At 40.5% G+C, this 22840-nt stretch overlaps 1 protein-coding gene across 1 annotated transcript in view; it reads right to left on the reverse strand.

Moving 5' to 3' along the window:
* Window positions 1–22840, reverse strand: part of scn5lab (sodium channel, voltage gated, type V-like, alpha b) — a 167931-nt gene that overhangs the window by 75074 nt on the left and 70017 nt on the right. Inside the window, 2 exon segments of the mRNA XM_078291518.1 lie at window positions 10600–10838; window positions 14921–15041. Of these exon segments, the coding sequence (XP_078147644.1) occupies window positions 10600–10838; window positions 14921–15041 (360 nt within the window).

Genomic DNA, 22840 nt, shown 5'->3' on the forward strand with positions numbered 1-22840 from the left:
AAAGCCTCCACTAAATGGTAAATATCCTTTAAATCTTTACACACGTGAATATTGACATGTGAAACTCAAAGCTGAAACACACGACAACAACAAACACTGAAAGCATCAGCTGACATTGATTCCTGTCAGCACAGTTGTCCTGACGTGATCCAACACACACCACCTTACATAACACACACACACACACACACACACACACACCAGAGGCTCTCGCTCCGTCAGAAAGGGTAGCTAAATGCTATGTAAACATCTGCAAGGATTAAAGGTTTTATCCTATAAAGACCTCACCGACTCCAGACTGCTATCCGATCCCAGTGACACCACTTAGACTTCATCTCACACCTGAACTGGTCTAAATTGAATTGGAGAAGTTCGGATTGGTTACGCTGCAGAAATATACGGCTACGTACGACTCCGGGGTAGGTGATACCGACATTAGAGGGGGATTATATAACCGCTGTTGCTCTTGAATAAATGACGGTCTTGGGACTCGTGGTTGAAGTTGCCAGCCTTACAGAGAATAGAGTATAGAGAACGATGGCATATAAATCAAATTATCAATTTATTTGAATGTAATCTCAGCTCTCTGGCTCCCTAGTTTACCAGCTGCCTTCATCTCTTCTATGCAGAATTGACTGTATTCACACAGCGGCCATTTTGAACACTCAGGGTGACCTGCTGTTGTGAACCAGGATGCATCATACAAACATTTATCATTTCACAGATACCGATTGGAAAACGTATTAAAAATGAATGGATCTCAAGAATCAGGAAGGATATCAGTTCACATTTTAATATATTTGGTCCATTATCTCCAGCTAGCGGAGTCCAGCCTAGGTAGCTAGCTAGTAGCTTACCAATTACTAAGCTAGCTAGCTAACTTCCCTGCTAAATTCAAGCAGGTGTTGTAGTTGTTGTTCCCGGGGTTGATAGCTAATTTGAAAACTGTTCGGTCTGTCTGAAGTCTCTTGTGTTGAAGTAATGCTAGTTTTAGATATATGCCTATCTTCCAGGTAGAGTTTCCCTCCCCGAGTGTCCAAAATGGCCGCTGTGTGAATAAGGTCAATACAGCAATGTTTGGCTACTTGGCTAGCTAGCTAATGTTGGCAACTGAACTGTTAGCAAACTGATAGCATGTTATACACACAAAGAAGCAGTGCTTATAAAATAATGTGCTTTATGATAAAATGCTACAGTATGATTTTTTGTTTTGTTTTAATTTTCCATACTTTTTATCAAATTTTATTCAATTTATTCATTTTATTCAATTGTGGTACTTTTACCCCACTGTCTCTTTGTGTTTTAATGTTTCGACCACGGCCCGTCTTTGGGCCCCGACCCAGTGCTTGAACCCCACTGCTGCAGGCCGACCCACAGCCACTGTTTCACTGTTTCTACTTATAAACTCATCCTTTATTACTATTCTGCCCCGGCCCGCTGCCTGGAGCCGCAGCTGACAAGATGTGACATCCCTGGACAGGTGGGAGTGTGTGTGTGTGTGTGTGAGTGTGTGTGTGTGTGTGTGTGTGAGTGTGTGTGTGTGTGTGGGCAGGTGTGGGCAGGTGTGATCAACATGGGGTTTTGCCCCCAGGCCTTTCACACCTCAGGTGAACCAATTACCATATTGCACAAACCTATCACTCCCTGTTAGATCTCACTACACCTGGAGGGTCAAACACAGGAGTTAGTCACGGTGGTTTAAACCTATCCGACCTTTTTCTGTCAGCTCTAATACTGGAAGCACCAAACTAAACTGGTTTATCTACCAAAAGAAAGAAACACATAGCTCTAAGTGTTTTCAGGAATGAAGAAAACAAAGCCTATTTTTAACACTGAATCCTGTGGTTTTGAAACGATATAAAGGGGTTTTAACAGGTTTCAGGGGCCTCAGGGTCTTTAAACTCGCTCAAACATAAATGACCATGGAAACATTCACTTCAAATAAGGAAAACACCAATATTGGATTTTCCCATCAGTAACAATATGCACTTTTCTCACCAGTAGTTGTTGAATTTCCTGAATTTCCCCAAGGGGATTAATAAAGTGATATCTATCTTATCTTATGTTGAAGGAGGGGAGATTGCTGCTCATTCACTTGAACTGGACAGATTTTCAAGAAGTTGAACCGGCAACCTGATGGTCACCAGCCTTTTCTCCGGGTCTATTGTCTACTTCTACTTGTGTGTGACCATCACCGTGAAATGAGTTAACTTTTCTCCATCTTTCAGCCTGAATGTGTGCATCTTTCCCTCCTACCAGACTTCCTGTTTGCCACCATTGAAACCACACAAGGAAACCTGATAACCAAGCCAAGAACAGCATGTAAACTTTTCTAAATGACAAAAATAAAGCATTATCTTATACTTATGGACTTCTCTGGAACATGTTTTTGATATTTACAGCTGTTTATACATTGATTAAATATGTAGTAATGTATTAACTGCTTGGTCTAAAACTTCCGTACAGATCCTGGGCTTTATGAGAGCCGAAAGCAGAGACGCAATGTTGAAATCATGATATGTAAACACATACTGTACATCCTTATATTAAATTCATCCATCCATCAGTTTCCACATCTCTTCATTCTCTTATTCATCCATTCATCCATATATTCATAACTCCAACCCAATCCATCCTATCGTATGTGGCGGCGCTTCATGGCCATGAGCAGAGTCTGTAAATATCCATCCACCTATTCATCCATCTATCCATCCACCTATTCATCCATCTATTCATCTATCTGTTCATCCATCTATTCATCCACCTATTCATCCATCTATTCATCCACTTATTCATCCATCTATTCATCCATCTATTCATCCACTTATTCATCCATCTATTCATCCATCTGTTCATCCATCTATTCATCCACCTATTCACCCACCTATTCATCCATCTATTCATCCACCTGTTCATCCACCTATTCATCATCTATTCATCCATCTATTCATCCACCTATTCATCATCTATTCATCCATCTATTCATCCATCTATTCATCCACCTATTCATCCATCTATTCATCCACCTATTCATCATCTATTCATCCATCTATTCATCCACCTATTCATCCATCTATTCATCCACCTATTCATCCATCTATTCATCCATCTATTCATCCAGCTATACATCCATCTATTCATCCACCTATTTATCCATCTATACATCCACCTATTCATCCATCTATTCATCCATCTATTCATCCACCTATTCATCCAGCTATTCAACCACCTATTCATCCACCTATTCATCCATCTATTCATCCATCTATTCATCCACCTATTCATCCATCTATTCATCCACCTATTCATCCATCTATTCATCCATCTATTCATCCACCTATTCATCCATCTATTCATCCATCTATTCAACCACCTATTCATCCATCTATTCATCCACCTATTCATCATCTATTCATCCATCTATTCATCCACCTATTCATACATCTGTTCATCCATCTATTCATCCACCTGTTCATCCACCTATTCATCCATCTATTCATCCACCTATTCATCCATCTATTCATCTACCTATTCATCCATCTATTCATCCACCTATTCATCATCTATTCATCCATCTATTCATCCATCTATTGATCCACCTATTCATCCATCTATTCATCCATCTATTCATCTACCTATTCATCCATCTATTCATCCACCTATTCATCATCTATTCATCCATCTATTCATCTACCTGTTCATACATCTGTTCATCCATCTATTCATCCACCTGTTCATCCACCTATTCATCCATCTATTCATCCACCTATTCATCCATCTATACATCCACCTATTCATCCATCTATTCATCCATCTATTCATCCACCTATTCATCATCTATACATCCACCTATTCATCCATCTATTCATCCACCTATCCATCCATCTATTCATCCACCTATTCATCCATCTATTCATCCACCTATTCATCTACCTGTTCACCCATCTATTCATCCACCTGTTCATCCACCTGTTCATCCACCTATTCATCCATCTGTTCATCCATCTGTTCATCCATCTATTCATCCACCTATTCACCCACCTATTCATCCATCTATTCATCCACCTGTTCATCCACCTATTCATCATCTATTCATCCATCTATTCATCCACCTATTCATCATCTATTCATCCATCTATTCATCCACCTGTTCATCCATCTATTCATCCATCTATTCATCCATCTATTCATCATCTATTCATACATCTATTCATCCATCTATTCATCCACCTTTTCATCCATCTATCCATCCATCTATTCATCCATCTATTCATCCACCTATTCATCCACCTATTCATCCATCTATTCATCCACCTATTCATCCATCTATTCATCCACCTATTCATCCATCAATTCATCCACCTATTCATCCACCTATTCATCCACCTGTTCATCCATCTATTCATCCATCTATTCATCCACCTATTCATCCATCTATTCATCCACCTATTCATCCATCTATTCATCCACCTATTCATCATCTATTCATCCATCTATTCATCCACCTATTCATCCATCTATTCATCCACCTATTCATCATCTATTCATCCATCTATTCATCCACCTATTCATCATCTATTCATCCACCTATTCATCCATCTATTCATCCACCTATTCATCCATCTATTCATCCACCTATTCATCATCTATTCATCCATCTATTCATCCACCTATTCATCATCTATTCATCCATCTATTCATCCACCTATTCATCCATCTATTCATCCATCTATTCATCCACCTATTCATCCACCTATTCATCATCTATTCATCCATCTATTCATCCATCTATTCATCCATCTATTCATCCACCTATTCATCCATCTATTCATCCACCTATTCATCATCTATTCATCCATCTATTCATCCATCTATACATCCATCTATTCATCCACCTATTCATCCATCTATTCATCCACCTATTCATCCATCTATTCAACCACCTATTCATCCACCTATTCATCCATCTATTCATCCATCTATTCATCCACCTATTCATCATCTATTCATCCACCTATTCATCCATCTATTCATCCATCTATTCATCCACCTATTCATCCATCTATTCAACCACCTATTCATCCACCTATTCATCCATCTATTCATCCATCTATTCATCCACCTATTCATCCACCTATTCATCCATCTATTCATCCACCTATTCATCATCTATTCATCCATCTATTCATCCACCTATTCATCCATCTATTCATCCATCTATTCATCCATCTATACATCCATCTATTCATCCACCTATTCATCCACCTATTCATCCATCTATTCATCCACCTATTCATCCACCTATTCATCCATCTATTCATCCATCTATACATCCATCTATTCATCCACCTATTCATCCATCTATTCATCCATCTATACATCCATCTATTCATCCACCTATTCATCCATCTATTCATCCACCTATTCATCCATCTATTCATCCATCTATACATCCATCTATTCATCCACCTATTCATCCATCTATTCATCCATCTATACATCCATCTATTCATCCACCTATTCATCCATCTATTCATCCACCTATTCATCCATCTATTCATCCATCTATTCATCCATCTATACATCCATCTATTCATCCACCTATTCATCCATCTATTCATCCATCTATACATCCATCTATTCATCCACCTATTCATCCATCTATTCATCCACCTATTCATCCATCTATACATCCATCTATTCATCCACCTATTCATCCACCTATTCATCCATCTATACATCCATCTATTCATCCACCTATTCATCCATCTATTCATCCATCTATTCATCCACCTATCCATCCACCTATTCATCCATCTATTCATCCACCTATCCATCCACCTATTCATCCACCTATTCATCCATCTATTCATCCATCTATACATCCATCTATTCATCCATCTATTCATCCATCTATTCATCCACCTATCCATCCACCTATTCATCCATCTATTCATCCACCTATCCATCCATCTATTCATCCACCTATTCATCCATCTATTCATCCACCTATACATCCATCTATTCATCCATCTATTCATCCATCTATACATCCATCTATTCATCCATCTATTCATCCATCTATTCATCCATCTATTCATCCACCTATTCATCCATCTATTCATCCACCTATTCATCATCTATTCATCCATCTATTCATCCACCTATTCATCCATCTATTCATCCATCTATTCATCCACCTATTCATCCATCTATTCATCCACCTATTCATCATCTATTCATCCATCTATTCATCCACCTGTTCATCCACCTATTCATCATCTATTCATCCATCTATTCATCCACCTATTCATCATCTATTCATCCATCTATTCATCCACCTGTTCATCCACCTATTCATCATCTATTCATCCATCTATTCATCCACCTATTCATACATCTGTTCATCCATCTATTCATCCACCTGTTCATCCACCTATTCATCCATCTATTCATCCACCTATTCATCCATCTATTCATCTACCTATTCATCCATCTATTCATCCACCTATTCATCATCTATTCATCCATCTATTCATCCATCTATTGATCCACCTATTCATCCATCTATTCATCCATCTATTCATCTACCTATTCATCCATCTATTCATCCACCTATTCATCATCTATTCATCCATCTATTCATCTACCTGTTCATACATCTGTTCATCCATCTATTCATCCACCTGTTCATCCACCTATTCATCCATCTATTCATCCACCTATTCATCCATCTATACATCCACCTATTCATCCATCTATTCATCCATCTATTCATCCACCTATTCATCATCTATACATCCACCTATTCATCCATCTATTCATCCACCTATCCATCCATCTATTCATCCACCTATTCATCCATCTATTCATCCACCTATTCATCTACCTGTTCACCCATCTATTCATCCACCTGTTCATCCACCTGTTCATCCACCTATTCATCCATCTGTTCATCCATCTGTTCATCCATCTATTCATCCACCTATTCACCCACCTATTCATCCATCTATTCATCCACCTGTTCATCCACCTATTCATCATCTATTCATCCATCTATTCATCCACCTATTCATCATCTATTCATCCATCTATTCATCCACCTGTTCATCCATCTATTCATCCATCTATTCATCCATCTATTCATCATCTATTCATACATCTATTCATCCATCTATTCATCCACCTTTTCATCCATCTATCCATCCATCTATTCATCCATCTATTCATCCACCTATTCATCCACCTATTCATCCATCTATTCATCCACCTATTCATCCATCTATTCATCCACCTATTCATCCATCAATTCATCCACCTATTCATCCACCTATTCATCCACCTGTTCATCCATCTATTCATCCATCTATTCATCCACCTATTCATCCATCTATTCATCCACCTATTCATCCATCTATTCATCCACCTATTCATCATCTATTCATCCATCTATTCATCCACCTATTCATCCATCTATTCATCCACCTATTCATCATCTATTCATCCATCTATTCATCCACCTATTCATCATCTATTCATCCACCTATTCATCCATCTATTCATCCACCTATTCATCCATCTATTCATCCACCTATTCATCATCTATTCATCCATCTATTCATCCACCTATTCATCATCTATTCATCCATCTATTCATCCACCTATTCATCCATCTATTCATCCATCTATTCATCCACCTATTCATCCACCTATTCATCATCTATTCATCCATCTATTCATCCATCTATTCATCCATCTATTCATCCACCTATTCATCCATCTATTCATCCACCTATTCATCATCTATTCATCCATCTATTCATCCATCTATACATCCATCTATTCATCCACCTATTCATCCATCTATTCATCCACCTATTCATCCATCTATTCAACCACCTATTCATCCACCTATTCATCCATCTATTCATCCATCTATTCATCCACCTATTCATCATCTATTCATCCACCTATTCATCCATCTATTCATCCATCTATTCATCCACCTATTCATCCATCTATTCAACCACCTATTCATCCACCTATTCATCCATCTATTCATCCATCTATTCATCCACCTATTCATCCACCTATTCATCCATCTATTCATCCACCTATTCATCATCTATTCATCCATCTATTCATCCACCTATTCATCCATCTATTCATCCATCTATTCATCCATCTATACATCCATCTATTCATCCACCTATTCATCCACCTATTCATCCATCTATTCATCCACCTATTCATCCACCTATTCATCCATCTATTCATCCATCTATACATCCATCTATTCATCCACCTATTCATCCATCTATTCATCCATCTATACATCCATCTATTCATCCACCTATTCATCCATCTATTCATCCACCTATTCATCCATCTATTCATCCATCTATACATCCATCTATTCATCCACCTATTCATCCATCTATTCATCCATCTATACATCCATCTATTCATCCACCTATTCATCCATCTATTCATCCACCTATTCATCCATCTATTCATCCATCTATTCATCCATCTATACATCCATCTATTCATCCACCTATTCATCCATCTATTCATCCATCTATACATCCATCTATTCATCCACCTATTCATCCATCTATTCATCCACCTATTCATCCATCTATACATCCATCTATTCATCCACCTATTCATCCACCTATTCATCCATCTATACATCCATCTATTCATCCACCTATTCATCCATCTATTCATCCATCTATTCATCCACCTATCCATCCACCTATTCATCCATCTATTCATCCACCTATCCATCCACCTATTCATCCACCTATTCATCCATCTATTCATCCATCTATACATCCATCTATTCATCCATCTATTCATCCATCTATTCATCCACCTATCCATCCACCTATTCATCCATCTATTCATCCACCTATCCATCCATCTATTCATCCACCTATTCATCCATCTATTCATCCACCTATACATCCATCTATTCATCCATCTATTCATCCATCTATACATCCATCTATTCATCCATCTATTCATCCATCTATTCATCCATCTATTCATCCACCTATTCATCCATCTATTCATCCACCTATTCATCATCTATTCATCCATCTATTCATCCACCTATTCATCCATCTATTCATCCATCTATTCATCCACCTATTCATCCATCTATTCATCCACCTATTCATCCATCTATTCATCCATCTATTCATCCATCTATACATCCATCTATTCATCCACCTATTCATCCATCTATACATCCACCTATTCATCCATCTATTCATCCACCTATTCATCCACCTATTCATCCATCTATTCAACCACCTATTCATCCACCTATTCATCCATCTATTCATCCACCTATTCATCCACCTATTCATCATCTATTCATCCATCTATTCATCCACCTATTCATCCACCTATTCATCATCTATTCATCCATCTATTCATCCACCTATTCATCCATCTATTCATCCATCTATTCATCCATCTATACATCCATCTATTCATCCACCTATTCATCCATCTATTCATCCATCTATTCATCCATCTATTCATCCACCTATTCATCCATCTATTCATCCACCTATACATCCATCTATTCATCCATCTATTCATCCATCTATACATCCATCTATTCATCCATCTATTCATCCATCTATTCATCCATCTATTCATCCACCTATTCATCCATCTATTCATCCACCTATTCATCATCTATTCATCCATCTATTCATCCACCTATTCATCCATCTATTCATCCATCTATTCATCCACCTATTCATCCATCTATTCATCCACCTATTCATCCATCTATTCATCCATCTATTCATCCATCTATACATCCATCTATTCATCCACCTATTCATCCATCTATACATCCACCTATTCATCCATCTATTCATCCACCTATTCATCCACCTATTCATCCATCTATTCAACCACCTATTCATCCACCTATTCATCCATCTATTCATCCACCTATTCATCCACCTATTCATCATCTATTCATCCATCTATTCATCCACCTATTCATCCACCTATTCATCATCTATTCATCCATCTATTCATCCACCTATTCATCCATCTATTCATCCATCTATTCATCCATCTATACATCCATCTATTCATCCACCTATTCATCCATCTATTCATCCATCTATTCATCCATCTATACATCCATCTATTCATCCACCTATTCATCCATCTATTCATCCATCTATACATCCATCTATACATCCATCTATTCATCCATCTATTCATCCACCTATTCATCCATCTATACATCCATCTATTCATCCACCTATTCATCCACCTATTCATCCATCTATTCATCCACCTATTCCCTCCGTACATGATGCATATATTGCTGTATGTATAATGTGTTATGTCATGTATTTTTTAATGGTGAAGCCAAAGGCAAATTTCCACATTGTGGTCAATAAAGATTCATATTCGATTTGGAATCAGTACACATACTTAGATTCAATTCATCCATCCATTCATATATCTCTTCATCCATCCATCGCTCCCGCCCTGCTGGTTTTCCACCAGTAAAGACACCCAACCCTCCCTCCCTCCATCCCTCCCTCCTCCTACCAGGTTTCCGATGCTCAGCATGCCGTTGAACTCGTCGGTCATGGGGTAATGCTCCATGGCCATGAAGAGCGTGTTGAGGACGATGCAGACGGTGATGGCCAGGTCCAGGAAGGGATCCATCACCATGAACTTCACCAGCTGCTTCACCTCCAGCCACCAGGGCCGGCACTCCCAGATCAGGTAGCGGTGGGCGAACACGTACCAGCAGGGGTGGCACTTCTTATGGGACTCCTCCAGTTCTGCGGGACCAGAGGGGAGAGGGGGCGGGGGGGAGCGAGTCGACCGGTTAATTAGGGAGGAGGAGGGGAAGTGAGATGAATAAATCGATCAGTTAATGAGGGAAAACGAGAGGCTGAGGTTGAGTGACTTCGAAAATTATTAGGAAGAAAGATGGATCAATCAGTTATTTAGGAAGAAAGACAGTGTGTAAGATGTTAATAAAAGCCTGTTTCACCTAAATGTTTGTAATGTGAAACCATCAACGAGCCCTTGAGCAAGGCTTACTACAGTGCATCGAGTTTATAGTTCATCATGAAGTGGAACAGAAGTAAAATTACAAGACAGCATTTTGAAGCTTTATGTTATTGTGTCTTAGAGTTACCGGTCAGTGTGACAAGTGACCCTAATTTATTTAATTTCAGACCCTGTACTGACCGGATTCACACAGCGGCCATTTTGAACACTCAGGGTGGGAAACTCTGGAAGATCGAGTCCAGTCAGCTGCTGCTGTTGTGAACCGAGACGCATCATCATAGAAAAATTTATCATTTCACAGATTCACCACTGAAAATCATATTAGAAACAAATGGATCTCAAGAATCCACAGGAATATGGGTTCAGATTTTAAAATACTTGCCCCGTTATCGCTAGAGTTGTAGCTACCTAGCTAGCTAGCTAGCTAACTTCCCTGCTAAATTCAAGCAGTTCTTGTGGTTGTTGTTCCTGATCAAAATGGCCGCTGTGTGAATAAGGTCAAATTGCCGTAGATTCACCCTGTTTGCCCAAATTAAATTCTTGTGTAGGTATGATCACTGGTGGGAAATCTTCTCCACACAGGAGAACTAGTAGGCTGCTAACTAGTAAGTGTTCCTGAGATTGCTGCTAATTTATTAACTGTTCGGTCTATCTAAAGTTCTCACTTATGAGTTGAAGTAATACTAGTTATATGCCAATCTTCCAGGTAGAGTTTCCCACAGTGAGTGTTCAAAATGGCCGCCGTGTGAAAAGGGTAAATTTGGCTGTCTTTGCTGTCAAGAGACTGGAAGAAACTGATGGCAAAGCTGGAGAGCTAGCTGTACGACAAACCTGGACTGGTTGTAGTTTTTTACAGCGTTGAAGTTTTGCCCTTTGTGTGTGTGTGTGTGTGTGTGTGTGTGGGGGGGGGGGGGGGGGGGGGGGGGACCAACCACTGTGAGCTTAGCCTGACACTGACTCAGTGGTTTCCATGTCTATGTGGACGGTGACAGTTTTGATGACACAACTATGACACACACACACACACACACACACACACAGGTACACACACACACACAGATACACACAAATACACACTGTCTTGAGTGAGTGTGATGACTATGGAGGCTGTCACACCACCAACAAGAAAAGAGAGAGGGACAGAGAGCAAGAAGGAAGGAAGGAAAGGAAAGACAAAAGCAAGCAAGGAATGAAGGAAACAAGGAAAGGAGGAAGGAAGGAAGGAATGAAGGAAGCAAGGAGGGAGTTGGGAAAGGAAGGATAGAAGGAAGTAAAGAAGGAGAAAGGAAGGAAGAAAGTAGGGAAGAAGGGAACGATTGAAAAGACAGTTTTCCTTGTAACATGGACAGCTCTACTTAAACAAAAAGAAAGAAAGGAAGAAAGGAGGTAAGAAAGGAGGTAAGGAAGGAAGGAGGTAAGGAAGGGTGGACAGATGGAAGTAGGGAGGACGAAAGCAGTTTTTGTACTTTCCTGTGTAATAATCTGTTCTGTAAGAGCAGCAACTGCTGAGGGGCCAGACAGTGACTCAGCAGACACACACACACACACACACACACACATACACACACACACACACACACACGCATGAGTATACACAGTTACAACACACTTGAATGCAGATATGGACAGATATGAACCCAAAAATCAAATATATGCATTTCCCCTCACTCTCTCTCTCTCTCTCTCACACACACACACACACACACACACACACACTGCCCCGCAACAGTCTCATGGTTAATGAGGGTAACTAGAATAACGCGCTCCCCCTCTCTCTCTCTTTTATTCTCTCTGTATGTCTCTCTCCCGTTCTGTCTCTCTCTCAAAAACAAAGCCAGTGTTCCCCAAGGGATGGCTGGGGCTGTGACACACACACACACACACAGACACACACACACACAAACACACACCCAAACACACACACACAATTGCACACACTCGAATAGATACAAAATCAGACAACCACACAGTTACACAGTCCCATATAGCCACAGAATTACACAAGCACACACACACAAACACACACACAAACACACAGACACACACACACACACACACACACACACACAATGTGAATGTGGATAGAGAGCAGATGGGGACTGTCCTGCTAACGGCTCCCCAGGATTCAAAGCTGAATATAATTTCTTCCTACATCTACTAATCAGTGTGACCAAGTCAACTTTCCTCGAGTCCCAAGTCAGTCTCAAGTCTTGAGGCTCAAGTCTCAAGTCAAGTCCCAAGTCTAAATGTAGATTACCAAGTCAAGTCCAAGTCAAGTCCATGTCATTAATGTCAAGTCTCAAGTCTAAATGTAGAACAGCAAGTCAAGTCAGAACAAATCAAGAGTCCAGTATCAATTTAATATCTTAAAGAAAACTAAATATCTAGGACTTTTCAAAGCAATATGGTTTTAATAGGATAAAAACTTGGTAAGAGCATCATGAGTTTGATTTCTATAATCAGTTTCAACTTCAATAAATTCAATCATTCCATACAAATTCAGAAAACAGAATTTAAATTCAGTCGTCCGCTGGAACAAATCTCATCACTTTCAATCTAAGTCATTTACACAAACACAAGATCTCAAGTCAAGACTTTAGAAACCTTTTCAAGTCATCAAAGTACAAGTCAGAGTCAAGTCCCAAGTCACCAGAACCCAAGTCAAGTACCTCCACCATATTGGTAGGAAATGCATGTGTCATCATGGGAATACTAATAATAAGCTGCAGACTGTTTGGGTCGGCTGTGTCAGAGCTGGTTACAGCTGCGTCTTATTTATTTGGAGGAAGACGAAGAGATGAATCATGGGTGATGCAGACTGGTACGGCTCTACCGAGTCTCATGTCAGGACCTGCTTCCTTATATATCAAGCTGTCGCTCTCGTCTTTATTTTGGTGACGCCACATGGCGCGTGGCGGGGCGTCCAGCCAGCGATGTGACAGTTTCATCAGGTGCACTCAGGTCTTTTCCTCGCCCACACCTGTTTGGTATTTTTTTGACTCGCTGTGAACTTACTAGTTACTACTGTTACTGATGTTAAAGGATAAGTTCATCTACTTTGGAATTAGTGTCTTCCATCCCTGTAGCTCTTGGACCCACAGACAGTATTGTCTGTAGCTGTTGGACCCACAGACAGTATTGTCTGTAGCTGTTGGACCCACAGACAGTATTGTCTGTAGCTATTGGACCCACAGACAGTATTGTCTGTAGCTATTGGACCCACAGACAGTATTGTCTCCAGTCAGCTGTCAGTTGAAGCAGCGAGCTTCAACAATGAGTCCAAACTGTTTGTCAGAATATCTCCAGAAAAGTCGTTTGTGTCTCCACAGAGTCGAGATGAGATAATTAATGTTAGTCCTCCGTTACTCAACTTTCACTAATCAGGAAATCACAGAACTATTTTTCTCTGCCGCAGCACAGAGCGCTGTGGGGTGAAAGGCGGTTCCTGGCGGAGCGATCTGGTTCCGGACGGTCGGGTCGGATCGTAAACAGTAGAGTTCGGTAGAAGACGATCCGCCGAGTGGAAGCGGTCGGTGCCGCCACTTTCCGGGCCGCCGAGAGAAATACGGCGGTCGCTCTCCGGATCGTTTTTCGTGAAAACGATACGGAGAGCGACCAACGTATTTCTGACAGACAGTTTGGACTCGTTGTTGCAGCAAGAGGCAGCGGAGCTCGCTGCTTCAACTGACAGCTGACTGGAGACAATACTGTCTGTGGGTCCAACAGCCACAGGGAGGAAGAGACCCATTATATATAGGAACAAAATAGATGAAGTAATCCGTTAATGTTACCGGTGTTGTGGTGATGTGAGTGTTTCTGGTGTTACAGCAGTGTGTGTTGCTCTCACCCTCCATGGCGTCGGTGAGGTAGCTGGCAGCGCTGAGCGCTCTCCCTCTGCTTACTGAGCCCTGTGTGGACGAAGGTCTGGGCAGCAGCATGGTGCTGAGCTCTGTGGTGGAGGTGGGGACCTGGGGGGGGGGGGAGAGAGAAGTTAATTAAATTAATTCTGTTCAACCTCTTATCCTGCTTCCAGACTCCTAAATCTTGACCCTCCACAGATTTTGTACAGTCTGGTGTTTCCCTCGTCAATGGCTTGTTCTCCCTCAGAGAAACAATCAGAGACTTTGTGGGCGGGACTAAAGTTTGAACCGTTCATGCGACGGTTTTTCATTGGCGTTTCAGCAGAATAGATTTCATGAATTTGAAATCACCTCCTTAACCAACAAATGGACGGACATTCTTGGTGCAGTTTGTAAATCGCTGTCACATTGGTTCGGGGAAATCAACCCCCCCCCCCACACAGAAAACTGTGGCTGAATAATGGAGTGGAGCCAGATGGATGACCAGTTCCCTCCTGATACTCTGGATCAGTTGTGTTTAAGATGGATGACCAGTTCCCTCCTGATACTCTGGATCAGTTGTGTTTACACAGTATTCAGGTATTGATCTGATGCTGCTGTCTGGAGTGACTGAATACAGTTTAAAATGATCAAGGCTCCTGATGTTGAGAAGCGTTGCTGCAGTTCTGCAGCTCAGAAACAGACACACACACACACATAAACACACAAGCACCGTTTACACAGAGACACACACACACACACACACAAAGGATTTAAAAACAGAAGTTCATTCACTGAGCATCAGTTGTCATCCATTTATCTGTTTCCCTGGTGATAAGGAGCACACACACACACACACAGACACACACACACACACACAAACCTCAAACAACCCCACATCATGCTACTACGTTTGACCCATTTGACCCATCATAAATCCATATCTGTGTGTGTGTGTGTGTGTGTGTGTGCATGCTCCCTATCACCAGGGTAACAGATAAGCGAGTGATGACTGGTGTTCAATGAATCAGAGAATTCAGTGTGCCATCGCTCTGTGTGTGTGTGTGTGTGTGTGTGTGTGTGTGTGTGTGTGTGTGTGAGAGAGACATGGCGGCTCGTTCAACCTTGCTGAAGCGACTTCTAGCTTGTATTGTGTTTCTGAATCTGAACCCAGACAGAGTTTTATCTCGTCGACGGCACCATCAGCTCTGATTCTCTGACTTTACAGTTTACTGATTACGTTTGAGTGTTAAAGCTTGGAAAGATATTTATGTAAAAACCCAGTTGTCTAATCAGTCTACATCAGAAAGTGGGTCTGGTGTCGCCTGTAAAACTTTGCTGTCACATCCATGTCTTTTTATTTAGAGAGTCTTTGTTAGTCGGGACAGCGGTTCAGTTCAAGCTAGTTTTGACTCTGTAAAGTTTGGATTTTAACAACGACGACAAACAACTGTCAGGTTCACATTACATGTCAAAGTGTGTCAAATTTAACGACTGCAGTTTCTGAATCTCGCTGCACTTTCTGTCCTAGAGGGAGTCAGATCTGACGACTCGGCATCAGATTGGATCTAACTGACTGTCGACACGATTCCCTCACAACATTTTCCCACGATTCCAAATCTGTGAGTACCGCGAGGTCAAGATACAGATTTGGAATCGTGGGAAAATGTTGTGATGGAATCATGTAGACAGTCAGTTAGATCCCGAGTCGTCAAATCTGACCTTTAACAAGTAAATAAAGCGTAGACTATGGAGGCCTACGAAGGACAAACCTAGCACAGCAGCGTGCATAAATGCTAACAGCTAAGCTAACCGTACCTACAGTGAAGTGTCGCCGTTACCAGTCTGACTTTCTGAGATCTTTCTCCTGCTGAAGGTCACATGACCCACAATGACAAGTGAAGAGGCAGGTAGCAAGTTTACTAGTTCAACAGTTTAACAAGTTTACTAGTTTAACTAGTTTAACAAGTTCACTAGTTTAACAAGTTCGCTAGTTTAACAAGTTCACTAGTTTAATAAGTTCAACAGTTTAACAAGTTCGCTAGTTTAACAAGTTCACTAGTTTAATAAGTTCACTAGTTTAACAAGTTCGCTAGTTTAACAAGTTCGCTAGTTTAACAAGTTCAACAGTTTAACAAGTTCACTAGTTTAATAAGTTCAACAGTTTAACAAGTTCGCTAGTTTAATAAGTTCAACAGTTTAACAAGTTCGCTAGTTTAATAAGTTCAACAGTTTAACAAGTTCACTAGTTTAATAAGTTCAACAGTTTAACAAGTTCACTAGTTTAATAAGTTCAACAGTTTAACAAGTTCACTAGTTTAATAACTTCAACAGTTTAACAAGTTCGCTAGTTTAACAAGTTCACTAGTTTAATAAGTTCACTAGTTTAACAAGTTCGCTAGTTTAACAAGTTCGCTAGTTTAACAAGTTCAACAGTTTAACAAGTTCACTAGTTTAATAAGTTCAACAGTTTAACAAGTTCAACAGTTTAACAAGTTCACTAGTTTAACAAGTTCAACAGTTTAACAAGTTCACTAGTTTAATAAGTTCAACAGTTTAACAAGTTCAACAGTTTAACAAGTTCACTAGTTTAACAAGTTTAGCAGTTTAACAAGTTCACCAGTTTAACAAGTTTAGCAGTTTAACAAGTTTAGCAGTTTAACAAGTTCACTAGTTTAACAAGTTCACTAGTTTAACAAGTTTAGCAGTTTAACAAGTTCACTAGTTTAACAAGTTTACCAGTTTAACAAGTTCACTAGTTTAACAGTTTAACAAGTTCACTAGTTTAACAAGTTTACCAGTTTAACAAGTTCACTAGTTTAACAAGTTCACCAGTTTAACAAGTTTAGCAGTTTAACAAGTTTACAAATTTAACAAGTTTGCCAGTTTAACGAGTTTACCAGTTTAACGAGTTCACCAGTTGAACTGGTTTACCTGTTTAACAAGTTCACCAGTTTAACGAGTTCACCAGTTTAACGAGTTTACTAGTTTCACTAGTTGACTAGTTTAACTAGTCAACTAGTGAAAGTTTACTAGTTTACTCGCTTGCTTCATCAATTCTGCCATTACGAGGAATGGGAGGGGGTGAGGGGGATTTCAAATGAAATGGGCACATATTAGTTTCAGGATTGGTTATAAGGTCTGATATTGTTTATTGGAGGTTTAAGAAATCTAATTACATCCAGCATGCATTGTAAAATGATTGGGGGAAATGTAAACTAGATGTAGACAGAAGTAAAGATGCTGTAACTCTAAATGACACTGCTGTTCTCCTGTAATAAAAAAGTTTGTTTCCCTCCTTTTCTCTTCATGTTTTCTGACTGCAAATGACTTGACTGCAGAGCTTCAGTCATTAAAAGCGACTTGATAAAGGATGTTTGTCTGTTTGTCTGGAAGTTTCTAGTAAAACGATCCTTTCCCCTTCCTGTCCGCTCGGCTCTGACCGACAGCAGCGGGCCAGGTGTGATTACATAACACTTCCGGGTTACTCTCCTCCAATGAGACGTGACGCACGGGCCCGAAGGTCGACGCCCACAGTAACACCTACATCCTGTCTGTCTGCCAGGAGGGAACCACCGGGGTGACACACACACACACACACACACACACACACAGGAGGATATATGCAGAAACACACCGTCATATGCACCCACATGCATGAACACACCATGAAAAGGGACACACACACTCTCACTCACACACACACACAAACACACACACATATAAACACACGCAGCGGCCAGCCCAGCACTAATTTAGCCTCTGTTAGCTGCTGAGCTGCTGTGCTGTGGGTTGCCATGGCATCATTTCCATGGCAACGAAGCGTCCCCCCCCCCCCCCCCCCCCTCCCCAGCAGGTTGTGGAGCAGGACGGGTCGCTGAGCCTCCAGGCAGGAGAGGAAGCCGCTGCGTCTCCAGCAGTAATCCTCTCAGATAAAAACACTTCTTCATCTGGAAATACACTCACCTACAACTGAATATCACACAGGGAAGTAGCAATATGAATTCTTTTGTAGGCTGATATCCAATTTTTCCTACTCATGTTGTCCCTGTCCTGACATATTGATAAATAAATACATAGGTAGATACACAAAATAAATAATAATACAATTAATTTCTTTATTTCATTAATATGAAACACAAAATTTATCACAGATTGTAGTTTTAGTTCTACAAACATTTCTTGGAGGCAGAGCTGCTCTGGAGGCAGAAATAATCTGATTGGTTGAGTTAAACCTCAGTGGGCGGAGCCAAAGAACCACAGCTTTTGAAGCAAAGGTAACTAACAGGCAAACCTGAATGGCAAAGAGGGAACTCTGGTCAAAATATAAATAAAATTACTTCTTTTTTCATGTGGTCTAGGTTAGTATGGCTGTTTGACAGATTATGGCAGAGATTGTTACTGTTATTGTTCTGCTGTCACATTTACATTTTACTCATCTGGCTGAGTCTCTATCCAGTGGGGTAAATAATAAAAATAACTTTATTTGTATAGCACTTTAAAGTGCTTTACATACAATAAAACCCCAAGAGACAGTGATGTAAAAGTACCACAATTAAATAAATAAAATAGAGTTCAATAATAAAAAAAAAAATAAACAATCAATATTAAAATAAGCTTGAATTCCTAGATCAGCAGCACAGCGCTGTACAGTGAGGAAACAGAGAGAGAGAGAAGAGAGAGAGAAAAATACTGAGAGAGGTGAGTCATGTTCTTCATCTCAACCCTTTAACCTAAACTGACCGACCACACACACACACACACACACACACACACGCACACACACACACACACACACACACTAAAGCACATCACAAAGCCTGGGCACTCCAGGACAAGGAATTATTATCCAAATCCCCTTTTGTGTGTGTGTGTGTGTGTGTGTGCGTGTGTGTGTGTGTGTGTGTGTGCCTCACTGGGTCAGTGTGACCTCCTATCGCTATTTTCAATCTGTTATTTAAATGTTCCCACTTCCCTTGTTTCCTTTTCAGTGAAAAAGCTGCATTTTTGGCTGCGTTTTCTGTTGTTGTTGTTTTTTTTTAACCTTTATTTAAACAGGGGAAGCACAGTGACAGCAGTCTCTAAGGGAGGAGAGAGCGTTTCTCATTCTTCTTCCTCATCCTTTTTTACAGTATCCCAGTCAGTCTGGGGATTTGAACCTGCAACCTTCCAGTCACAAACCCTCTCTACGCTTTAGGCACCAAATGAAATCCACAATGAAAAAAACCACAATGAAATGGATTAGTTATGGAACAAAGCTGCACGATTCATTGAAAAAAAAACAACCTAAAAATCGCAATATGAACTATTTCAATTTCCAAACTGCAAAGACTGAAAAGTGCGATGAATTAGCATTTATCAACACAGCATCACGTTAAAGTTAATAAATGCTACGTTTGTGACATTTTCCTTTTTTTCCTCAACAAATTATATAAAAAGGTTCATTAAGGGATTCGTAAAGATTTCAAATTCGATGAGAGCAGATTCGATCCTGAATTCAGATTCGATAAAATGATTTCTAACCTCCGCTCTAGTTGAGACGACGCTCGCTCGCTTTTAGCATCGTCCTCCATCAGACCGGAGGGTCGTGACACTCCACTCTGCCACGAGTTTTTGTTCCATAAAAGAGTTCGAGCCAGAAAGTGAGTTTTGAAAGCTTAAGTTAAGTTACTTAAATTAATCCTAACTTAATCTCGCAAAATGTACATTTAAATCCAAATGGAAGAATTGGAGACTGATTAGTTGGAATGTCACTGTTTTTAATTGACAACTTTCTCAACTGTGTAGTGGATTTTTAATTTTAAATGTTTTGTTTGTCTCTGCTTCTGTTCCTGTTTCTGAAGCTGGTTTGTATCTGTGCTGCTGGTCCTGGCCCAGTGTCTCAACGGGACTTCCTGGTTAAATAAAGGTTAAAAAATTCATAAAACTCAGCAGCTGGCCAAGTAATTGATTAGTCATTGGTATTGATCAATAACCCTATCAACCAGATATACAGCATTATGGTCTGTTTGTGGTAAGAAACAGTAAAAATCAGACTTATCGCCCCTTTAACAAATAATTAATAATTAATAATTAATAAACTATTTACAGCTGAAAAACACATTTAGCAGTCAACTAAAACTCCTTTACAATATTAAAAAGATACATAAAAGAAAGTGTGTGTGTGTGACGTGTGTGAGAGTATATTACTGTGACACACCATAACCCCTAAGAGAAAATCAAGAACAGCCACACACACACACACACACACACACACACACACACACACACACACACACACACACAGTCTGTTTCGGTGTGTGTGGTCATTGAGTCATGCAGTGTGAGTGTGATCTGATTATCATCTCTCCTGTTTGTTTCTAAAAGGACATAACGCAGGATGTGTGTGTGTGTGTGTGTGCTGTGTGTGTGTGTGTGTGTGTGTGTGTGTGTGTGAGAGAGAGAGAGAGAGAGAGAGAGAGAGGGTGTGAAAGGATGTGTGTGTGTGTGTGTGTGTCTGCAGCAAAAGTGTCCATTAGTGACATCTTACTTACGCCTGGTATCAACCTGATATTGGTGAATCTCTCTCGTGTGTGTGTGTGTGTGTGTGTGTGTGTGTGTGTGTGTGTGTGTGTGTGTGCGCGCGTGTGTGTGTGTGTTAGCGATGCACTGACACCACCTCTCCACTGCTGTACTGAAGCTGCCTGCTGTTTCCCTCTGTTTTGACGGGCAGGAAGTTCAATCGAGTCAAACTTTTTTCTGGACGGACGGATTCGTCATCGTCTGTTTAGCCAATCAGAAGCGAGGAGGCGTTCCTAGGTTTGTTTTGGGGGGAAATGGCGGAGAACAGGGAGTACGACGCATTACAGAAACAGAGAGAAAACAGAGACTCCGACTACTGAAATGATCTGTAAACTATCTGATTATCAGAGTAAAGTCACAGTCACAGTGAGCAGAACCTGGTTAACACAGCTAGATTGCGCCTCAGTCAGGTCAAAGGTCACGGGACCCTGGATCCTGGATGTTGTGTTTACAAAGAAAACAACACGGAGCAGTGCAGTGGAGAGATGAACAGTAGAGCGGTGATTAAATTAATCCATGTAAATCGGATTATTAGAGAAATCGCTTCACTTCAAACCGTCTAAATGTTTTAATTGAAAGATTACCTTAAGCTGATTACTCCCAGTGATCATCATAATAGATCATAATATCATAATCAATCAGTATTGGTGTGAATGTGAATGTACTGTATGTGTGAAAAAGGCAGAAACTCAAGTTGTTTTGCTTTAACTTCTGATATTTGGGATTAGAGTTTGGATTAATTTAGTATCGGGGCAATTCTCTGACATCAAAACCATATTTTAGCCTGAACCTGACTCCAGCATCCCCTGTGTGTGTGTGTGTGTGTGTGTGTGTGTGTGTGTGTGTGTGTGTGTGAGTGTGTGTGAGTGTGCAGAGCGGAAGGACACCACAGTAATGAATCTGTACTGGTATGTATGGCTTTAGCCCATGATGTCATAACAGTTGCTGTGTGTGTGTGTGTGTGTGTGTGTGTGCGTGCAGATGGGGGGAATACCACAGCATTGTTATGTGAGTTGGTAGATGTGTGTGTGTGTGTGTGTGTGTGGGTGGGTGTGTGTGTGACTTTAGCCCATGATATCAGAGTGGAGTTATGCAAAGCGCTGATTCATAATTCACATGTCTGAGTGTTGGATGGCTACAGGCTCCACCGTTGTTTCCACTGCAATGGACACACACACACACACACACACACACACACACACACACACACACATGCACACGCACACACACTCAAAGACACAAGCACATTCGCTCACAGATGCACGCTCACACTGATCCCGAAATGCATTAACACACACATAGAAATGCTTGAACATAAACACACACACACACACACACACACACACACACACAGGACACTCGACTCA

The sequence above is a fragment of the Centroberyx gerrardi genome, chromosome 22, assembly GCF_048128805.1.
Source record: "Centroberyx gerrardi isolate f3 chromosome 22, fCenGer3.hap1.cur.20231027, whole genome shotgun sequence".
Lineage (NCBI taxonomy): Eukaryota > Metazoa > Chordata > Actinopteri > Beryciformes > Berycidae > Centroberyx > Centroberyx gerrardi.